This window comes from Pseudonaja textilis, chromosome 8 (genome assembly GCF_049901715.1).
Source record: "Pseudonaja textilis isolate UNSWEBS1 chromosome 8, rPseTex1.2, whole genome shotgun sequence".
Lineage (NCBI taxonomy): Eukaryota > Metazoa > Chordata > Lepidosauria > Squamata > Elapidae > Pseudonaja > Pseudonaja textilis.
The window spans coordinates 17726763-17749783 of NC_141997.1; the positions used below are offsets into that span (position 1 = coordinate 17726763).

The 23021-nt window shown below is 39.0% G+C and overlaps 1 protein-coding gene across 3 annotated transcripts in view; it reads left to right on the top strand.

Annotated features, from left to right (window-relative positions):
- Positions 1-23021, top strand: part of OCA2 (OCA2 melanosomal transmembrane protein) — a 208874-nt gene that overhangs the window by 14232 nt on the left and 171621 nt on the right. Inside the window, exons 2-3 of one of the 3 annotated variants that reach the window (XM_087938439.1) lie at positions 14751-14857; positions 17903-18186. In XM_087938439.1, the coding sequence (XP_087794565.1) occupies positions 17936-18186 (251 nt within the window). In that variant the 5' untranslated portion in view covers positions 14751-14857; positions 17903-17935. The remainder of the gene's footprint in view (positions 1-14750; positions 14858-17902; positions 18187-23021) is intronic. The other 2 variants (XM_087938438.1, XM_087938440.1) reach the window with 2 other exon arrangements.

Consider the following 23021-nt stretch of genomic DNA (forward strand, 5'->3'; position numbering starts at 1 on the left):
GTAGTGTTTATACTTGCCCTTTTAGCTTTTCAGGAAAAAACTGCTAAAAATTAATTACATTTGTGGCCTGGATTGTTATATTGTTTGATACTATTTTAAAGGGTTTTCTATTCCAAGCTGCAAAATTGCTCCAAAAGACAAAAATACAAATACTGTAATGTCAGCCAGGCATCTTAGAAATTTTTCTAGGGTTATAGGTTAGGATGCAGTGCTAGATGGTGGAAAATTCTAATTCATCCTCTGGTATCTCAGTTAGCAAGGTATGAAAAAATACCAACAACCTAACACCTGGACAAACTGTGCCAATCAAAGACACAAAATTAGTTAAGTTATTTTGGTACATGGGACATATTATTCCACGTTCACCTTTCTCCATCCCAGACAATAAAAATACAATAACAATTTAAGAAAGAACCAGTTTGCTGTCCTTTCATAACACTCCTGAAAACCTCTGCCTCAAGCATCTGCTTCATACAGTTTAATGAGATGGTTTTAATGGGCCACATGAGACAAATACAAGTTTTTTTTAACATGTACCTTTAGCAGGCATTCTTCCCATTTTAGTCCTGCATGCCACATTTACCCTTCATACTTCATACTCTTCATATCCACTTAAATTATGAGCAAAGTGACTTTCTCACATCAAATACAAAGATGTTTCTTTGAAAGTTATAAATGCTTTTTTTCTTGGAACAAATTTCAAATTAGTATGCTTGTGAACATTAGCATTGTTTTCCCGCCCCTCTATGAATGTTAATAGTTCTTCCATTTGTCTTGTTGTATATTTAGTGGCACTTTTAAATGATAACCACCCAAACTGGGTTTTACCATCTTTGTAATCTAAAATCATTGATGTTTTAAACAATGCATTAAAGATTTGATTAGCTATGCTTCAAGCTTTGTAGTGCATAGTTTTGCTTTCTAATTGGAAGCAACCTAAGCAATTCATTAGCATAATTAAGAAAGCTATTCTTTTGCACTTTTTTTAAAAAAAATCCAAGCCAGTTATCTTTACAACGTCATGCTTGGGAGCTAGTGTTTGTTTCAATACTGCATATACAATTTCCTGATGCAAATCATTTTCTGTGGCAAATTAACAGAAAAAGGTTAAATGTGGGAAGAGTAAATAAATTCTAAAGTATATGTGAAGTCAAACTATTTGCTTTCCTCTGAAATGTTGGCAAGGCTGACTCTTTTGGGATGACTCTGCATGTGATCAGCTTGCCATTTTTAGAAGTATGTAGCATTAGCAGAAAGAATATCTGGGGGGATACATGAACCCAAGTCAGCTGTCTTAACCTTTCTATGACGCAGCTTTTGAGCATCCAGTTGTTATTCAAAACGATCTGAAGGTCTCATTAAAACGCTGCCAATTTTACATAATCCTCAAGCCAGTCAGCTGAAAGACATGGGAATGGGGCAAATGTAGTGTCTATTGTTAAAGCTCTAGATCAGTCTTTCCTTTACAGCTTGCTTTAATTCAGATTCTCTGGATAAATTTTATTCTCTTGGAAGTCTCTTCCAGCAGATTAAACTGGCCATCTTCTAGTTTTCTTTATCCCACTATTCAGTGTTAATAATTCTTAGTTGGACAGCTTTATTGGGAGAAAATGATCTTGCAGATATCCAGCCCCAAACCACGAAGGGTTTTTAAGGTAGCAACCAACATCCACCAATCATTGCATGTTTCAGCATAAAATATTATATGGGTACTTCAAGAAGTGTACAAAGTCCAATCAAAAAGTAACTAAGACACAAGTGACATGCAAAATGACTGCTATTGTAGGAATGAGCTGCTCTACTCTTTATTTTATTTATTTATTTTGTCAAGCATGCATTTAATTATGTATGTATGTATAGACATGATTATTAATACATGAAATAGATACAAATAAAAGGGAACATTAAAACAGGGACGGTAGGCACGTTGGTGCACTTATGTACACCCCTTACAGACCTCTTAGGAATGGGGTGAGCTCAACAGTAGACAGTCTGAGGTTAAAGTGTTTGGGGTTAGTGGAGGAAACCACAGAGTCAGGTAGAGTAATCCAGGCATTGACCACTCTGAAGTTGCTGAAGTCGTAGTTCCTGCAGTTGAGTTTTGTGCGGTTTACCCTGAGTTTGTATCTATTGTGTGCTCGTGTATTTCTGAGGTTGAAGCTGAAGTAGTCATTGACAGGTAGGACATTATAATGGATAGTTAGAGACTGAAGGCAGTGTAGTTCTAAGTTACCTAAGCCTAAAATTTCAAGTCTGGGGGCATAGGGTATTCTGTTGCAAGTAGAGGAGTGGAGGACTCTTCTTGTGAAATATTTATGGACTCTCTCGATTGTATTAATGTCCAATATGCAGTGCAGAATCCAAACAGACGAGCTGTGTTCAAGAATTGGTCCAGCAAATGTTTTGTATGCTCTAGTTAGTAGTACAATATTACTGGAGAAAAAGCTTTGTAGAATTAGGTTAACAACTCTTAATGCCTTTTTGGCAATGTTGTTATAGTGGGCTCTAGCACTTAGATAATCAGAGATGAGAACTCCAAGATCCTTGACAGAGTGAGAATCGTCTACTTCACAACCTGAGCTGGGTGAGGTTAGGAATTCAGCAATGGAAAAACGTGGCAAATCAATATGGCCTTCATTTGCATTCTTTGAACAGATGAGTAGGCACTTCAGACTATATGCTGAACATGCTATGTTTTGCCTCTTCTCTATATAGCTGTGTGTAGCTCTTTAGGTAGAGAAGCAAGAGCAAGGAGGAATTGCCATCTTCTCATTTCCTTCTTTCCTTCTTTCATTTCACAGAGACCACCAGAATTGTCTGCAAGAAGGAGCTAATCGTTAAAGTGCCATTTTTATTAGCTCCTTCTTTTTCTCAAAGAGGTCATTGAAACTCACTGCCTTATGAAGAAGAGCAGCAGACATGATCTACCTTTGGTGGTAGAGGTGAATGGGAAGAAAGAGGTCATATGAGCTCCCAAACCTTACCAGCCACAAACTGGATGTAAGCAAAATGCCTGAAGGCCAGGATAATCAGAGACTGCCTTGATCTGAAACCTGTGTATTAGGGTTGGGGTATTGAATGCTTTCCATCCATTGAATAGAATAGAGCTGGAAGGGATCTTGGAGGTCTTCTAGTCCAGCCCCCTCAAGCAGGAGAACCTACTGTATACAATCTCAAACAAGTGAAACAAGTGAATGGAGAACCCCTTCTTTTTTGGGGAAGTCCCTCAAATATTGAAATATTGCTATCATGTCAGTCCTAATTCTCTTTAGTGTATTAGGGTTACTGTGAGGAAACTGAAGAAAATAGGTAGTTTTTGAACCTGGGGGTGAGGTTTGTTTTCTTGGCTGGCTAATACAGAGCAACATTAAGAACTGGCATCTGAGATTTTATTTTTCTATTTGGGAGGTATTTTTAACCAGAAGAGAAAATATTTCCTGCTTTTTTATTGATGTATAAGCCATACAGGGAATCTGCTTGCTTGAAGAGTAGGGACTAAATCCTTTACAGGGGTCTAGATAAATAAGCATGGTAGACAAAATGGAAACTGATCATGTATTACTGTGCTATACACTTGATGTTACTGAAAAGGCTGAGAAGTGTTACTGTAGATCTCTGCTGAGTGATTTTAACAGATGATGCTTCTCCATGGAGATTTCCCTAGATGTTCTGGATCTGGAAAGAAACTTTAACGTCTGGAGCAACTCTTGACTTATAAAAATGCTGTTTTTATATTTTATTATCCAGCACTCCAGAAGAAAGAAATTGAGCCCAATTCAAGGGCTTGATTCATTATCACTTTCCACTTTCTACTCCATGGATCATGTCGAGTGGTATACTGCAGATGCAGGGAGCCTAAGTCACCTGTGCCATTTGCTTGCCACAGGAATGGGCACTTCTAGTCAAACCTGGCAAAGGGTCCCTATTTGGATCAAGAGAAAGTCCATGCTATAAACCAGGCAGAAAATCACCTGGAGGAAAGTAATGGCAAACCATTTTCACATTACTGCTACCAAGAAACTACATGAATGTTTCCATACAATCACTAGGAGTTACATTCAATGCAAGTGAGCCTGTGCTATTGCATTATACAGTGGGTTAATTACTCATTCCTTAACCATCAGTTATGTAGCCAACATCCATGCATGCAGAAATGGGAGTTAACAGAAAACAAGAAAATTTGCAGAAATATCAAAAGTGCCCCTTTAGCCACGGTGGTGTAGTGGTTAGAGTGCAGTACTGCAAGCTACTTCTGCTGACTGCCAGCTGCCTGCAATTTGGCAGTTCGAATCTCACCATGCTCCAGGTTGACTCAGCCTTCCATGGTGGGTAATATGAGGACTCAGATTGCTGGGGGCAATATGCTAACTCTGTAATCACTTAGAGAGGGCTGTAAAGCACTGTAAAGTGGTATATATGGCTATTTAGAAAATTAAAAATTCCCTCTAAACTCCTTCTAAAAACAGCCTAAGGTTTGAATATGGTCTGTGAATCAAGTAACGCTGATCCACTGGAGAGGGAGAAAGAAAAACCATAGTGGAGAATGGAACGGAGCTTCTTTGAAAAAGACATAAGATGGAAAAAGGACATAACTGTCACCAGGATCCAATCTGGATCAGTCACCAGGACCAGAAGTTTAGTCTTCCAATTTTTAGGACTCATACTGGAGCCCATCCTTAGGGAACTGTCACTGAATGTGAGAGACTATTATAACTGTGACCTTTATAAGTCCCTTTATGGCATTTGATTATCTGCTAACACAGTAACTGAAAGTAGAGGAAGGTTAGGTAAGTAAGCAATTTGACCCAACAGGCATTCATTAATTATTTTCATGCTTGGGCAACCATATTATAACCCCAAACACAATCTGGATAAAAATATATAAAACAGGGTATGGCGCTATAGATATGGAGAGGCATCCAGACAAACAGGAGTACAGATCACCTGTTCCAATGACTATGCGAAGTTGGAATGAGTAGAGGACAAAGTTGTCAAAACATGAATTCAGAAAGATTGCACACCAACATTCTGTACCCAATTTCACACCCTGGGAAGGTTCAGTATAGAAACACTTGTCAGTTTGGCAACACCATAAGTCACTCAACACTCAGATGGCTCAAGAAAAGGATGGTGAAGGAGAGTAAAAAAAATCTGGATTAAGAAAGTAAGTTGCCAACATCTGTTTTACAAAAGAAAATTACTCTAATCAAGTTGAAGAGATGCATCATCAGAATTTGGAGAGGGAGGGCACTTCACTAGAAAGCTGGTGCAGGGCTACAGAATTGAAACACCTGCTGTTTATCAAGGGAGACTTAAGCAAGATTGACACTGCAGAATAACAATAATTCAGAGATATCACTCTAGGTACGATAACACTTTTATTCTCCCTCCTGAAATGTACTTTAGCATGCTTATTTCTCAGCATGAACAGCTGCCGTGTAGCTTTACATAGATTTTGGAATCACTGCAGTGTTGAATTGTTGCAGGGGGAACTAGTGCTGAAGGTATACTTTTAAAGTGCTTAATCTCTAAAAGAAGTGAGACCAAATCTCAGATCTGTTTAGTAATAATACTCTTTGATCTGGAAGCCTTTCTCTCTATCCCTGATATCTGGATATGTTGTATAATTATGGTCTTTTCCAACTTTTGGTACTTTCCAAAAGATAAAAGGTCACATTCCAAAAATCGGCTGACCTGAAATTTTCTCATCCACAAATATGTGTTATATGGGGGTATTGAACATCATAATTCAACCCATTTGGAGAACCTATATTGTAGAAATATGTCCTAGAATTTTTTTCAGTTCTGCTATATAGTTTTTATATATTTTACGAGCAGGCTGAACAACTGCAAGGCAAAATCTGTCTTTACAGTTGATTAAACCCACCTGCAGCAATGACCTTTGTATAACACAGACAAATCTTCTCTGTAGGGATGGCTAATACTTTTTCACCTTCAGGACAACGTGCTACATGGCATTACTTATGCAGCACATGATATGTTCTCTAACTGTTTTCTTGTAGTATTTCTCCCTCTTTAATATGTTCCTTCAAACTATTTGTAATCTTTCATGTTGAGTATAATTTCCCTGTAAGTTGTAGAATATGTTTTAGAATTTTTCCCATAACTTCTCTTTGATGCAGGTAGAGCAAAAATAATGAGCAGTCAACAAAATCATGGATTTTTTTCCAAAACAAGATCATAGTCCTACAAATATACAAGTATGCATCTTTGACTAACAACACTTCCTCCTTCCCTCCCTCTCTGGAAATATGATCTAGATTTGTCATTTCTGTGTGTGAGTAAAAAAACAACCTAATGTATGCTATTTATTTATACAAAAATTACAATAGCTTTAGCTGCTAATGACAGGTGATACTCTCAAATTAAAATAGCTTCCAGTTCTTCCTACTTTCCCATCTGTCAGATGGAAGCAAACAGAACAGCTTTGAGGCTTAAGTCAAACCTTTATTGTTAATTCATCACTTCACAAGAATCTTGCCAGATTTCCTGCTATCCCCTGGGAAAGCCTGATATAGACCTCAGGGTTTGATCTCATATGTTTCCTCTCATTTATGGAGTCCAAGCTGGACTATTCTTTAACTCTTAACTTCCTCTATCTTCCTTTCAGCCATAGATTCCACCATACCAGCTAATAGAACATTATGCATTGCCATGTGACACTATATCATATTTTAATCTGAACATGGTATTATGTACAATTGGATTTGACAAGAATACAGATGTAGTGGTGTTGCAGAAGCAGAATGAAAGCCTCAGCAAAAATCCTTGCTTTACATGATTTTACCTGGGAATAGGAGTCTATTGCTTATCCTTATGACCAATTAACTATAGCATAAAGACCTGTTGCTAAAGGACATACCTCATGAGGTCATTTTTGTTTCATTCTCGGCTGCTGCAAGGCAAAACTTCATCTTTAGCTGTTCTAGGTTTCAAGTAGCCATTACGCCTTTTCCTGACATAAGTTTGCTGTATGAAAATCACTTATGATTTTGGTGATGGGAGAGAGAGAGAGAGAGAGAGGGAGGGAGGGAGGGGGAGGAGGGATATATATTATCCTATAATAGGTGTTCTGTGGCCAGTAAAGAGACTCGCAGACCGGAGTTGAATTCAGCTCTTTAAGAATAATAATAACTTCAACTGCAGTCGAACCGCAGCAGCCCTTTTTATAGCGGCTGCTCCATGGCTCGTAACCAATGACATTTAGTTTAACTTCCCGCCGCTATTGGTGGCCAATCAGGCACCAACGTTACTAACCAATTGTATCGTTGCTTCGGTTAACCAATAGGAACACCACCCTAGAAGTCTTTATTTAAATACACTACACCCCTCCCCTCTTGGTTCGTTCCAATGTAACGTAGTCGTGCAGGTAGGCGGGGCTCTTGTGAGTCCTTGTTGACCTGCGCAGTTCAGTCTCTGTGTTGGTTTCTGCCGGTTCGGAAAAGCCAGCTGTCCGTTCCTCTCCTCCCTCTGGAATCTCCCGGGAGGGTGCCTCGACCACACCGCTTCGGTCGTGTCTTGGGATTGTTGGTCCTACTCTGCCATCTGGGCTTGCTGGATGGGCAGCGTGGTCTCCTCGCTGGGGGTTGCCCTATCTCTGGCTAGGATTCCCAATAATGGTTTGTGGTCGGTAATCAAAGAAAATGTCCTACCGTATCAGTATTCGTGGAATCGTTTCACTCCCGAGATGGCTGCCAAGGCTTACCTGTCTAGTTGGCTGTAGTTTCTTTCGGTTTTGGATAACGTCTTGGAATAAAAGGCAATTGGTGCTTCTCTGCCGTCTGGAAGTGTGTGGCTGAGATTTGTGCCTATTCCGAAAGGTGAAGCGTCGCAGGTGACAGTTAGAGGTAGCGTGTTGCTGTATTGAATCAATACTGATTTCGATGTGATTAGATCCTTAATTTGTTTGAATGCTGTTTCTTCTTGGTGGCCCCATTTCCAGTTGGCTTTTTTATCAAGTAGTCTATGCAGTGGTTCTGCTACTGCTGCCTTCTGTGGCAGAAAAACATGATAAAAATTAATGAGACCCAAAAAAGCCTGTAAATCCATTTTGTTTTGGGGTCTGGGGGCTTCCTTAATCGCTAGTATTTTTTTGTGTGTGGGGTGGATTCCTGCTTCATCAATAAGGTATCCCAGGAACTCGACCTGGTTTGTGGCAAGTTGGCATTTTTCTTTTTTGACCTTAAGTCCTGCTTCTCTAAATTTTGTCAGAACTGCCCTTAAATGGTCTTTTAGTTGTTTTTTGTTTTCAGCAGATATTAATACGTCATTGAAATAGGGTACCACCCCTTTTAGACCTTGTAGAAGGCGTTCCATTAGGCTCTGGAAAACGCCAGGGGCTACGCTTACGCCGAATTGTAATCTATCGCATTTAAATGCTCCTCTGTGCGTAACGATGGTTTGTGCCTCGGCTGTTTCAGGATCAACGGGTAATTGTTGATATGCCTGCACGAGGTCAAGTTTTGCAAAAATTCTGCCTCTTCCCAATGAATGCAACAGGTGTTGGACTACTGGAACGGGGTATGCGTTCTGTTGCAATGCGTGGTTCAGGGTGGCCTTATAGTCACCACAGATGCGCATGGACCCGTCAGGTTTTATAGGGATCACAATTGGGGTCTCCCATCTGGCGTGGTCAGTTGGCTCTAGAACCCCCTGAGAGATTAGTTTGTTTAGTTGTTCGTCAATTTTAGGTCTTAGTGCAAATGGTACCTGTCTGGCTTTGAGTCTAACTGGAGCTACGTTCGAGTTTAAGTTAAACGATATAAGGGTCCCACGGTACTTGCCTAAGGTCCCGTCAAACACGTCATGGAATTCTTCCATCAGGTCTTTCTCCCAGTCAGTCATGGTGTTGTTGTTTATTCCTGTCACCTCGATCCCGAGTGGTTCGAACCATTCTAAACCGAGCAGGCTGGGCCTATCTCTGTCAACAATGGTTAAAGGCAGGATCTTGGTGTGCCTTTTAAAACTTACTTTGAATTGTCCTAGCCCTACTACCAGTATTTTGTTACCCTAGTAGTCCTTGATGATTAAGCTTTGCTTCTCAAGTTCTCTGCGTTTTATATTGGGAATCAAGCTTTTTATTGTGTTCCATGACGCCATTGATAAATACGAACCGGAGTCTACTTCCATCTTGCATGGCTCACCTTCAATCAGGATGTTGATTCTAACCTTCTTAGTGTTTGTTGTTCTGGCCGTCCCAATTGTGATAGTTTGGTGTGTTTCTTCCTTTTCATCTTTCTGTTGACTTTTTCTGTCATGGTTCCAATGGCTTCCGGTAGTCCTTTCTTTGTTTCTGGGGGAGGTACTGCCCTGTTCCCTTGATTTATAGCTCTTTTTGTTTCGGCATACCCTTGCGATGTGTCCCCATTTCTCACGATTCCGGCAGGTAGCATCCAGGAATCGACACTCAGATCTCGGGTGGTTTCCGCCGCAACCCGCACACTGGAACTCGGATCTTCTGCCTCGTCTCTCTCTCTCTGGTTCCTTTCTGAGTAGAGTCTGTTCACTTCCTCATCTTCGTCAACTGAATCGGTTGATGATTCAATGTCCTCATGGTGAGAGGACCTGGCAGCGTGCTTTTTGGTTCCCTCTGTCTTCTTCTCTTTGTTGATGCTCAGGCTGCCCGTCATATTCATCTGCTTCATTTTTGCTGCAGATTTCTTTGCGGCTTCAGCGGCAGTTGCTTCAGCAATGGCTTTGTTGACGGTGATGTTTGGTCGGTTTAGTAGTTTGCTCTGCAAGGTTGCATCTCTTAGTCCAAGGACTATGCAATCCCTCATGGCTTCAACCATGTTGAGGAATTCGCATGCCCCCCCAATGTCTCTCAATGCTGCTACAAAGTCTCCAATGCTCTCGCCTTCTAGTTGGTCACGCTTGTAAAACTCGTGTCTTCTATTTAGGTTGGATACGGCCAGTGCATAATGGTTCCTCAACATCCGATTCAGGTCTGGCCATGCCATCAGTTTAACATTGTTTGGTCTTGCTAACACTTTGGCCATTTTAAAAATAGTCGGACCGCAATGGGTTAGGAATATGGCTCTCTTCCTTTGGTTGGTGATTCCTTGCAGTTCGTTGCTTTCTAAAAACATCAGGAATCTGTCAATGTACGACTCCCATTCTTCTTCGGCTGGGTTGAACGGTGCAGGTGGCGAATTGTTCCCGGCCATCTCGTTGGTCCTTCAGCTGTTGTTGCCACAAGCTTACAGTCTTTGTCTTTTTTATCCCACCTTCGTCGCCAGTTTTCTGTTGCCAGTAAAGAGACTCACAGACCGGAGTTGAATTCAGCTCTTTAATAATAATAGTAACTTCAACTGCAGTCGAACTGCAGCAGCCCTTTTTATAGCGGCTGCTCCATGGCTCGTAACCAATGACATTTAGTTAAACTTCCCCCCGCTATTGGTGGCCAATCAGGCACCAACGTTACTAACCAATTGTATTGTTGCTTCTGTTAACCAATAGGAACATTGCCCTAGAAGTCTTTATTTAAATACATTACAATAGGCATTACCCAAAAGGATATTTTGGCTTGTGAGAGAAACTGAACACCTGGCTTCCAGTAGAGTGATACCTGACTGCACATTCCAAAATGCCTGTGATATTTGGGCTCCTTTTATTCACAGGCTTCCTGCTTTTTGGGAAAGAGCATTAAGCTTTTTTTTGTTGCTAAACTACGACATAATGAGCCTTTAGAAATAAAAAAGCACAAGTGACATTTCTTTGAGTATATCCAATTGGGCATTATTAGACCCTAAGTGAAATTAATCAGAATTCAGTCTGTTTTCTCTTTTATCCAGAGAATAGGTACAGTAGACAGGCAGATGGTGAAGTAGGATGGAGGTGTCTCATGACTCCTTATAATGCTTTCATTATACAAGTGACCTGCCACTTAGAATATTTCTGAACACGGGTCTACTAATCCAAAATGATTTAGTGGTAGGTGAACCAAGTGGGGAACTATGTAAGTGGGTTGAAAGAGGAGTGTGAGGTCCTTGTCTATTGGGGCAACTGATCCAAGAACTGGAGTAAGCCTCCACTGATGGCCTCCCATGTGTGTTGAGACTATAATAACAGCCACTTTGGTCTAGAAAGCAGGAGACCATGAGTTCAAGTCCTCCAGTCACACTCTCTTAGTTCAATCCATCTCACAGAGTTGTTATGGGAAAATAGGAGGAGGAAAGTATGTTAGATAGGTTTCCATCTTGAGTTATTTGTAAAATAATAAGGGCAGGGTATAAAGAAATAATACATATAAGTTGCTCTGGATTGCTTTACAACCTCGACTTACAACAGTTCATTTAGTGACTGTTCAAAGTTACAACGGCAGTGAAAAAAGTGACTTATGACCATTTTTCGCACTTATGACCATTGCAGCATCTGTATGAACATATGACCAGAATTCAGATGCTTGGCAACTGTTTTGTATTTGTGACAGTTGCAATGTCCAGGGATCATTTGTGACCTTCTGACCAGCAAAGTCAATGGGGAAGCCAGATCATTTAACAACCATGTTACTAACTTAGTAATTGCAATGATTCACAACAAGGTTGTGGCAAAAAGGTTGTAAAACGGGGAAAAACTCACTTCACAAATATTTCACTTAACGATTATAAATGTTGGGCTCAGTTGTGGTCATAAGTCGAGGACTACCTGTAATTCTTTATGTACAGAAACAAAATCCTAATGATATTATTGTAGGATAGAACTGGGATATGTGGAGGAGAACAGACTGGATTTCTTTCATCAAGCTTTTACCTTTTCTTATCCAGCATGGGCAATGGGATATTGCTGCTTTTCTGCTTCACCTTGACATTCTCAAGAAGAATGTTCCTTTTTAATGTTTTTTATCTGATAATATTGTCAACCAACAGCTATGCATAGCAGTATGGTTGACTTTCCTCTAAGCAGTTCTATGGTGGACTGTAAATATTTAATGGAAATGAGGGAAGAGGAAACTTTATGGGGTTAAATGGGTTAATTTGTCTCTTACTTCCTAAGAACAGCTACATATTGTGGCTGAAAGGAACGGAATACAGAAATAGACTGCTTTTTAACCCGATTTCTACTTAGTCAGTTTTCAGACCTGATAGAAAAGAAGATAACTTTTTTCTTTTGAAAGGAAGTGGATTGCAACGCTTCTTATAAGATCTATATATTTGGACAAGCATTTAGCTTTTCAAGTACTGAAAAAGAACTCTTTGTACCAATTCTGAGTCATTGCTCTTTTAAAGAATTTAATATTACCCGAGCATCTGAGTAGGCTCGCACTGGATTAAGTATCATCAAGATTATACTGTCAGTTGATTGGGAGGAACAGGCAATTTTACTCTAGCCCCTCAGACAGAAGTCAATTCTGATCGCTTCAGATCTTTCAATTCAAAAGGAATATACACCATCTGTGCATGCACTAAGAATACAAATATTATTGGTGTCTTCTCTTAAACAGATTTTCCTCCTTCCTTCCTTCTTTCCTCCCTCCCACGTGAGAAGAGATTTCTCATTCCTCAATTCCCAGCAGTTCAATTCCTCATACCCTGAAAAACTGATAGCAACATACAGAAGTCTCTTCTTTTTCATGTGCTTTTTCCAGAATTGCTCACAACTTGATCTTGAGGAATCAAGATGCCTCCCCACTTTAGCTTTAAATGCAATGCATACAGGGGTGGGATTCAAAGTTTTTAACAACCGGTTCTATGGCCGTGGCTTAGTTGGTAGGTGTGGCTTGGTGGTCATGTTAATGGCTGGGTGTGGCCAACTCAATATCACTCACATCGAGGCACACATCTCCTCACCTGGCCTCTCATAACTGTGGGGATGCTGCAACAGTCGTAAGTGTGAAAAAGGGTCATAAGTCACTTTTTTCAGTGCCATTGTAACTTTGAATGGTCACTCTACACAAGCAAAGTACCAGCAAAGGAAGGAAAAAAAAAACTCCAGAGAAGTTCCTGAGACAGGAAGTCTAGTCCTGCCAAGAATGTAATAAGGGTTAACAGAAAGGCAATTTCTGTAAGCAACACCAGAATGTTTCCTTCCTGCCTTCCTTACAGGATTAGGCCAGTAATTTCTTCTAACAACCGGTTCTCCGAACTGCTTAGAATGTTAACAACCAGTTCTAGCAAATAAGTATGAACTGGTAGAATCCCACCCCTGAATGCATAGCAATTCCCAGTGATTTTTACATGGTAAACTTTTTAATGTAGGAACCTAACATTTGGTGATGCTTCACAGGAGAATACTACAGCTACCAACAATGCTGCATAAATAAATACTACTTTTAACATGGGCAGATATTGGTTTATTACTTCCAAAAAATAAAGACTCTTAAATATAATGGAATGGATTGATATTTTTGTGCAACATGTATTGTAACTGGATCCACTTTGCGCAGATTCAATTTAGCCATTTCTTTGACTGAAATGCCAGTTTAAATGTGATGTATGCCGGCCACAAGAGGTCAGTGTATACTTTTTTTTTTTTTTTCTAAAAATGCACATTGTTACCAATCATACAATAATGTAGGTGGAAGAGATTACAAATTCTGTATTTATAGCATTTCATGCCTTTTACAGTGATTTTTGCTGTGGATCTTTGCTTAAATGCTGCTTTGTAAGGTGGATAAGTTAATCAAATATTTAGCAATGGGGAACAGTTCAAGAATTGATCAGTTCGATTGTTAACTCATGCACACCTGGGAATTGTGCTATTTTAGATATGTTTCATTCTCCATGCTCGTGTCAGGCATACATTGGACCATTATTTTCCAAAATCACTCTGTGCTTTGTTTTGATTAGAGCTCTTTTCCCTCCTCTTTCTCCTCACTTGATCATATTGCTGCAAGAAATAGTAAAGTCTGTCCGGATTGATCCTTGGATGAGAACCTAGGGAGGACATTGGAAAGAAGCAGAAATAGGACTAGAGGTCCCAATGGCTCATCACTGCAATTTGGACTGCATTTCCAATCATAAATAATTATGGCTGTCAGTCAAGGCTACCGCAGGACTGGCCCCAATTTTACAATATTTTTTGCATCTGTTTTTAAGTGACTCATCGCAGTTGTTATGTGAATCCATGGTTGTTAAGCAAATGCCATGGTTGTAGGTATGAACTCTTTCTTTTGAATGTTTTCCCCACCTCCCCTGGAAATCAGCAAAAAAACATTGCAAATAGTGGTCATGTGACCGTAGAATGATGCAACCAGTTGTAAAGGAAAGCCGATTTCCAAGCACCCGTGTGTACGTATGTGTGTGTGGTAGGACATTTTAGACAGCCTTTATGGCTTTAGGCCACAAAGCACCTGTTCTTGGCCTGTAATAATTTTGAATGGTTATTAAGCGACTGGTCATAAACTGAGGACTACCTGTACTTCCTGTGACTTCTTGTAATTCTGCTTTCTGATCCATAACCCCTGAGTCCTCAGAGGCATGGCCACTGCCAAGCAATAGAATGAAGGATTGAATGGGACAGGAGCAAGAGATTAAGGACTGGGTGCTCTTGGTGAATGAACTCTCTTGGGAATCTGGGGGAAGATGGCCACTAGGAACTTGTGGCACGGGGCCAGGTTATCTGAGGAACCTCCCTTCTTCGATTACATCAGCTCTCCCTCATTATTTCTGGCAGAGAAAATATGATGTGGATACCATCTGCCAGAGGTAGATCCCGGATGGGTTGGACTTCTCTGCTGTGGCACCTATCCTATCTCTCCCCTAATATTAGGTTCATTTCATCTCTTTTAGATGTTTTGAAAGTCCCTCAAGGTCCCGTTATGTCACCAGCCTGGTTTCTCATGAACCATGTTTAGATTGCTCCACTCTTAAATATACTCATTCTTTCTCTGCCTGAGGTTTGTATATGTTTTAATTAAGTTTGTTTTTTAAAAACATATATATTAAATGCTGTTCTATATCTATATCATTCTTTAATTATTATGTGCTGTCAGAATCACTTCTCCTGAGATGGACAGTTATGTAAATGTGATAAATACATAAATTTTGTAAAGTAGGGTTAGAGGCAGATCTTCCTTGTACAAGCAACATTACTTTCAACTCCCTTATCATCTCATGTTAAAAATGGATGATGATGCATTTATCCAATGGGGCAATTATAGGAGAAGAGACATATTAGTTTGTGGTTGCCAAAATTCTGGAGGAGTCTGATAGCAACTTTTGCAATTAACAGGTTTTATGAAGTGAGCTATCCATTGGTGAAAGGAGCTGGAGCTCAGAAATGATTGTTTAATTAATAAAATATATTAGTTAGCAAATATGCTACCATATTCCTCCTGATGAATGTGTGACTATTCTTTTAGACCCATGGCATCCATGGGCCTTCTCTAGCAACCCATCTCTCTCCCCCCCCCTCTCTTTCTTTGCCATGTGGGCTGGAGAAAAGGGGAAAGAATTCAATGTCAACCAGAGTCTTTAATTCACAGAATTCCATGTTTTCCACTTAAGATAAAAACAAAATTCCTTAGAATTTACAGTCATGGTCAATTAGCAAGGGATAATTGAATCAGAAAGTTTATGCAAAATGTAGCTTACATGTATAATATATAATAATATGTATTATACAATGTATAAGAAAGAGAGGGAATAGCCCCACCAGCTTTTAAAGTTCCCCTCACTTGGAAGAATTCAGACCAGGGATGGCATTGATTGGGCTCATGGATGACCTCTGGTGGGGATGCAATAGAAGTAGTACAACTGTCTTAGCTCTTCTTGACCTCTCAGTGGCATTTGATACCATTGATCATGGTATCATTTTGTGCCGGCTCTGGAAACTGGGCGTGGGTGGCACTGTATTGTGCTGATTCTTCTCCTTCCTCTGGGGCTGGTTTCAGTCAGTGTTAATAGAGAAAGAGATCTAGTCCAAGGCCCCTACTTTGTGGGGTGCCTCAGGGCTCTGTTCTCTCTTCTCTTCTATTTAATATTTACATAAGGCCACTGCGTGAGGTAATCTGTAGGTGAGACATCATCAACATACAGATGACACCCAGCTTTATATCTCTACCCAGGCCTCTTGAGTGATGTTATGGATGTCCTATTTCAGTCTGCGGAGACTGTCGGAGATTGGATGGGTAAAACAGGCTCCAATTCAACCATAGCAAAAGAGTGACTGTGGGTATTTGGACTCCCCCTCAATAAAAGGTTCTATTATCTCTGGTTCTGGGTGGGGTTACACTGCCCCAAACAGACCCAGTGTGCAATGTGGGGGGAGTCCTCCTGAACTTGTGGCTCTTGCTCAAAGAGCAGGTGACAGCCACATTTAGGAGGGTTTTTGCTCACTTTGGTGTGCCAGTTGTGCACATACCTGCTAACAGTAACTTATGCCCTTGCAATTGTTGTGGTTCACCAGCAGCCTGTGCAGACGGCAGTGGAATCGGACAGTGGGGAAGAACAGGGACCAGTCAGGGAATCTGAGGAGGACTCAGACGAGGGTCCTGCATCCAATGCAGAGATTGGACCAGGACCACCTGGGAATGGGGAGCAGCCTCCGGAGCCTCCGTCTGGCAGCAGCAAGGCAGAGGAACAAGGGGAGCCTGTTCCCAGTGCATGTGTGAGCAGAATTGCTAGAAGGCAAGAGCAGCTAAGACAAAAGGGGCGACTCGGGAGGAAAGCTTGTAGGTGATTGCCCCTCCCCTAAGATACAAAGGAAGTACAAAAGTAGAGAAACCTTTGCAGGAAGCAAAGTCGTTCACTCTGTTTGGTTTAAACCTTGAAGCTCTGTGTGGACTTTGTACTTCAGCTGGGTTTTTACAGTTAATTTGGCACTTTAGTTGTTGGCAGCAATTCAAAGGAGATAAAGGTGGGTGCTTATGTCGGGAGATTGTTTGAGACTCATTACAGACTGGGAATGAACATAATTCCCAGCGTTGAAATAAAACAAGAGTTGTTTGGACTAAGCGTGTGCTTAATTACAGTCTCAGGAAGCCGTGGTCAGAACAGTAACCTCAAGACTACTGTAATATGTTCTACACCAGGCTGCTCTTGAAGACCATTCAAAAATTCCAACTGGAGCAATATGTGGCTGCACGAGTAGCAAATAGTACCAGATATATGGCACATGTAACACTATTCCTGTGTGAGCCACACTGATTACTGGTGTGTACAATTCAAGATACAATTTAAGGTGCTGGTGTTGACTTATAGAGCCCTACATGGCTTGGGATTAAGGTATCTGAGGAAGTGCCTTTTTTCAAGAGTCAAGGACTCATCAAACTAGGTCAAGCAGAAGTCTGTCTTTTTCTTCACTGGCCCCTGCAATATGGAACATCTTCCTTTCAGAGATTAGAAAGGGTTCAACCCTATTAGTCTTGTGTAAGGTTTTAAAACCCTGGTTATGTTCCTGGGGTGCCATATGTACCAATGGCCCCCTTTTCTGCCCATATTACTAGCTGAACAAATATTTTGCTCTTGTGTATGTCAAATTGGATGTTTTTAATGGTTTGTACCAGTTTTATTGTTTTATTGCTTTAAATGATTTAAAAAAATTTAAATTGTAATATATTTTCTGAATTATAAACTTCCCAGGTTAATTGATTGAGATGGATAGCCAGAGAAATGGAACAAATAAAGTGTATGGCTTACCAGTTTATGTAAAAGAAATATAGTGCATAAAAATGGAAGCTCCGATGATTCATAAAAAACATTACTTTTTAATATGTAACTTTTGTGCATTTTATTAACTTAACTGAACATATTACCAATGAAGCATTATTAAAATAATACTTTGGATTGCAAGAAAACCCAAGAATGGCCAAACCATCCCTTGTACTGATACTTTTATGGCAAATGGATGTAGGTCAATTTTTCTATTAAAGACAAAAACACATTGAATTAGCACAGAAGAGATGAAAATGAGTGTTTAATATTGTCTCATCCTTTTTTAGAATAGAGGACACAATTCATCTGGTACCAGAACTATGTACCTGGACAACAAAGATGATGGTGCAATTACCAGAAACGTAGATATGGAACTGGACTCCCACCACATGGATGTGCTTGGAGATGGAGCAACAGAGCCAATTTCTTACAATGTCAGCAAACTGAAGCTGTTGAAAGAGATCATGATTGGTCAGGGACCATCACATCAACCATATCCAAATATTGTACAAGAGCCAGAACAGTGTATTACTTTGGGGAAAGATTTCAATCCTCTCTCTATGCAACAGAGGTAAGAATCCCAAGAGGGAATGCAATATATCCTTTTCCTTCTGAAGCATTTGTTCATTGGCTCAGGAATCCATATATGTTTTATTTAACATCTTCCTACAATTAATAGAGACTGTGGGGAAAAAAAGCTTAGCTGAGGAACCATAACAGACAATTGCTGCAAAGGGATAGGCTCTCAGCAGGTTTCAGAACTAACACATGATTTTATAGCAGCTCTGTGAGCAATTTTTTGTGCCTCTATTTTCAAGGATCTTTTTGTCTTCTTTGCCTTTGTACTTAAACAAAACATGCATAGGACACACAAAAAACTCTTTATGCAAATAAAATTATGCCAAAATTGATAAGTCAAAAGTTTACAGGACCCAGTTCTGTAATTATGGGTGATTGCTCAGGTGATTAAATTAAGGCACGAAGCTGCAGTTATGATACTGCAGAATGGTGTTTATTATTCATTTCATTTACTGGGTGATGAGCGTGTAAAAAAAATTTGATGCCATCAAATGAGACGCACAAACACCAAAAATATTCCAAAAGCCAATTTGCTTTTGCTTTTTAAAAATCTTTACCAGGTTTTGTTTCTGGTGTACCAGATTGTTTTTATTCTGATCTTGTACCACTGTTTAATTATATTGGTCTCAGGTATATAGAGGAACTTTTGAATGATTTCTTGATAATTGATTCTTCTAGAAGTTTCAGAAAGTGGCAGCAGAAAAGACCACTTTTGACTGTTGTGTCTTCACATATTTTGCTAAGTTTAACTCCCAACAACTCTTCCTTACATGACTAACAGTGAATGATTCTGGAAGTTGAGCAATATTAATGTAAGTTCATTTCTAGGGCATTCAGTACATAATATTCCTTTTCTGCCATTTTATCTTAACAAACAGGTGTGGGCTAAGGCTCCCCCAAATCCCATGAGTTTTGTTACTGAGTAAAAGATTGAAACATGTAGATTTTTAGTCCATGCAATCTTTTCCTGCTATTTCATACTATCTCAATGTTGCATTACCAAAAGCGTGATATAGTATGATATGTCCATTAGTATAGTATGATAGTATATTAATGCAGAACCTTAAAATCACATAGGAAAAACATGCAGTTTTTACAATAATTGTAGAATTAATGCTGTGCTTTTTTATAGGGCTATTTTATTAGCTATCATTTTTGTTGCACATCATTTTCACTACTTTTTCTGTTGTTCGGTACTTAGCTGAGAAGAAGTGCATTATAGAAATACAGTGAAATTTATGTTCAGTGTAGAAGAAAGACGTAGACCTTCTGTAGTGAGGTCTTGATTTATTATGGCACTAACAGGGCAGAGAACCATCTCCGCTGGTTTCTTAACACTATATGATGGAAGGGATAAGTTACTCTCTATAGGACAAATGAGATATTGTAAACAAAGGGGGAATCGTGGTTTACATTAGGCCACTGCATGCACAAACTAGCAAGATAAGTATGTTTCCAGACAGATAGTCTCTACTTGGTTCCTGAGTGATGTCTCAGTTACGACTTCAGTTCCTGAATCCTATGAATGTCACATACCTGCTGATATAAAACAATCTTCCTTGCTTTACACCACAGAGTCAGATTAATTCTCACTAGACAAATAGTCTGATATGTGCATCTTTTATTCAGTGCATGATATACTCACTGAATTTACTCATACATGATTTGGCCTTTGCTACTAGATTGCAAGGCTTGAGAGGAGTAGAATGATGCAATAAATTCATTTGTCTGACGACAGAGTTAAATCCAATATTTAACAGAGTGTGCTTCTTCAGATACTAGTTTTACCCCTTTCATTCAGTAATCAATAAACAATTTATGTAGTATCTTTCTGTAACAAGAAAAACAGGAATGAAGCTTATGCTTAGGAAGCCTCTAAGATAATATCCTGTGGGGAGATACTTCACCTGAAACTTCCATAGCATCAACAACTCTTGTTATAGTTGCTATGGGGATGTGTTTGTTTTCTGTTATATTTTCCATTTTCCTTATTGATTGTTTAAAATTTAAAGACAGTACTCATGAAGATCAAGAAAAGCACCATTTTTACTAATAAACTGATATATATGTTGGCAAAATACAATTTCATAAACCTGAACTAAGAGAACAAACTGTTCATTCCTGATCTGTTTGTTGTGATAGACATAAACGATGCAAACTGTTTTTAATGGAGAAATGCTTTCCCTCATTCAAAGCAACTGTCACTGAGGATCACTTTTCCCAACCTCTGTGGGCTACCTTCTAACATGCATGAGGCTGAGGATTCTGGGAACTATAACTGTAACTTTTTAAAGAATAGATTGGACAGATATTTGTCTGAAATGGTATACAGTTTCCTGCTTGAGCAGTGGATTGGACTAGAAGTTCTCTAAGGTAACTTCCAAGTCTGTTATTCTGAGGGAACAAATTGAAAAATGCTGATGTAGAAAGATGAATGTAAAATAACTTATTTAGATAATCTTATGCCCAATCTAATTGATACAATGCCCAGAATTACTACATATCATGATTTTGGTTAAAAATAGTCTGGAGTATGTAGGGGTAACATTCCTCCTAAGATATCTGGAGAACATTGACTTGAGGATGAAGGTTCACTCTCTGAGCTTGTGGTTGGTTTCTGAACACTTCATTACCAGGCTAGGTAACATCTTTAGTGGAGTTTAGGGTATGTCAGTGTTTTTCTGTTTATGAGGGCTTCAGGTGTAAGCGTGTCAGTGAGGGTCTTGTGATGGGGAAGTTACATCAAGTGATGTTATTGGGAGGTGAAGTGCTAGTTGGGAGTGGGGTTGAGACCAGGGCTGTCTTTGGCTGGCTGTGTGGTTGATTTAGATTTTGAGGAGTTTGTAGGCTGGTTGTAGATCAATGTGTCTATTGATGGAATTGCTTGTGGAGTGTCAGGCTTTGATGAACTCATGAGCATGGCGGGTGGTAGTGTAGCCGATGAACATTGTCTTGGACAACACATATTTGGAGACTTAGAGCATACCTGTATTTAGCAATGTAAGCTGCTCCTAACCCATATTCATGCCAGCTCAGCTCTAAGCTTGTAAGCTAGTTTAAGAAAATCCTGTGAACTGAAAAATCTTGGAAGTAGTTTGCAAGGTTTTCAGTCTAGCTACCACATTCTGCTTTTGGATAATTCACCTGCTGATGTGTTTTCTCACTTTTTTGTTCAATGAAAACAACAGCCAATTTCCTTGCTGTTGGTGAGTATTCCTGTACACATATAAAACATACTTTTATGCACACCCACCCACATGGTTATAGTGTTAAATTAACTTTATATTCACAGGTAGTATGGTAGTTAAGATCTTTGCTTTACTGGATAATTTAATTTTGAATGCTCCAGATTCAAATGTTTGTTTAAAAACTGAATTGCCACATGGACAAATACATATTTAGAAAAATATATTGTCACAAGTATCAATATTTTGCTCTATCCTAATTTTTTATGTTTACTATAGGAATTTTCACTGTTTTCATATTTTTTCATGTTTTTTTATTTTACACAGTTTAAATATTTAATTTTCTTCATTTTATTTTTATAAATATAATACATTAAGTCTCTATTCTAAACTATAATTTTATTGTATAATATTACTATTGTTAAATGATTAAATTGGTACTTAGTTTTAATACAATATGATTATTGTAAAATGCTAGTTGCAATCTTTTTTGAATTTTGAATACTAAAAATAAAACAAAAAGATCTTTGTTTAAAGGCCCAGAGAACCCTGCTGATTGAAAACTTGCCCTGAAACTAGTTTTTTTTTTTTTTTTTTCTGGAGTAGGTACCATTTTCCCTCTGTTTTTTGTTTAAACAAGTCTAGAATTTTACCATTTTACCATTTATCCACTTATCTGAACTAAAAGGATTTCTCATATCAATTTCCAGATAGCAAATTTTTATGTGGTAAGGGTAAAAATCCTTTATTAATGAAACCTATTGGTTTGGCTGAAGGCATAGCCTTTCCTCTGAAAAGACTGAACTGAAGTGCCCTGATCCAGATGGAGAGGAGGATTCAAGGCAACATAAAGTGGAAAAGAATTATCTGGAAGTGGAGCAGCAAAAAGAAAAAGGACCTTGCTACCCAGTCTTGGTGATGAATCAAGAGTTAAGTGTAGCTTTGATCTTACTGAATGAGATCAATCCATTTGTCACATTGATCATTTCTGGAACATTAAATGATGATAATGACAAAAGATGGGTAATCTGGATACTATCATTGCAACTGCCATTCATGCACTTATCCATTCACTGAGAATAGGTAATTTCTCGTACTGGCCTTTTTCATATCACTCTAAATTTTCTAAACTTATTTGCTTTTTCCTAAAACAAAAAAGAAGTTAGTAACAATTGGATGCATTTAAAAAGAGGTTTGCAAAATGTAGTAGGAATCAGGTTTCTGTTTATTCAAAAGGATTGAAATCCATAACCGAACAAAGAAGTTGAAGGAAGGAAGGAAGGAAGGAAAGAAAGAAAGAAGGAAGGAAGGAAGGACAGAAGAATAACAATAGCTCACATTGTTTTACTTTTTAAAGAATAATGTCATATACTGCTGTAAAAAATGTTTGCATATGTGATTGGGCATTGAGGAAGAGAACCTCATGGTATTATTGCTGACAGCTTTTGTGATTCAGTTCTGCAAACAGGTTCAACAAATAAATAAACAAAAGGAAGCAAAGAATGATGCTAGAATAGTTTTTGAAAGCATCATGCAAGTTTTTATTGTTATTTCCAATATATCTTTGTCCATTACCATCAACCCACTTTCAATCTATATGAGGCTTCTTGTTCCTTCAGAAGACCTTGTACTTTTGTCTTTC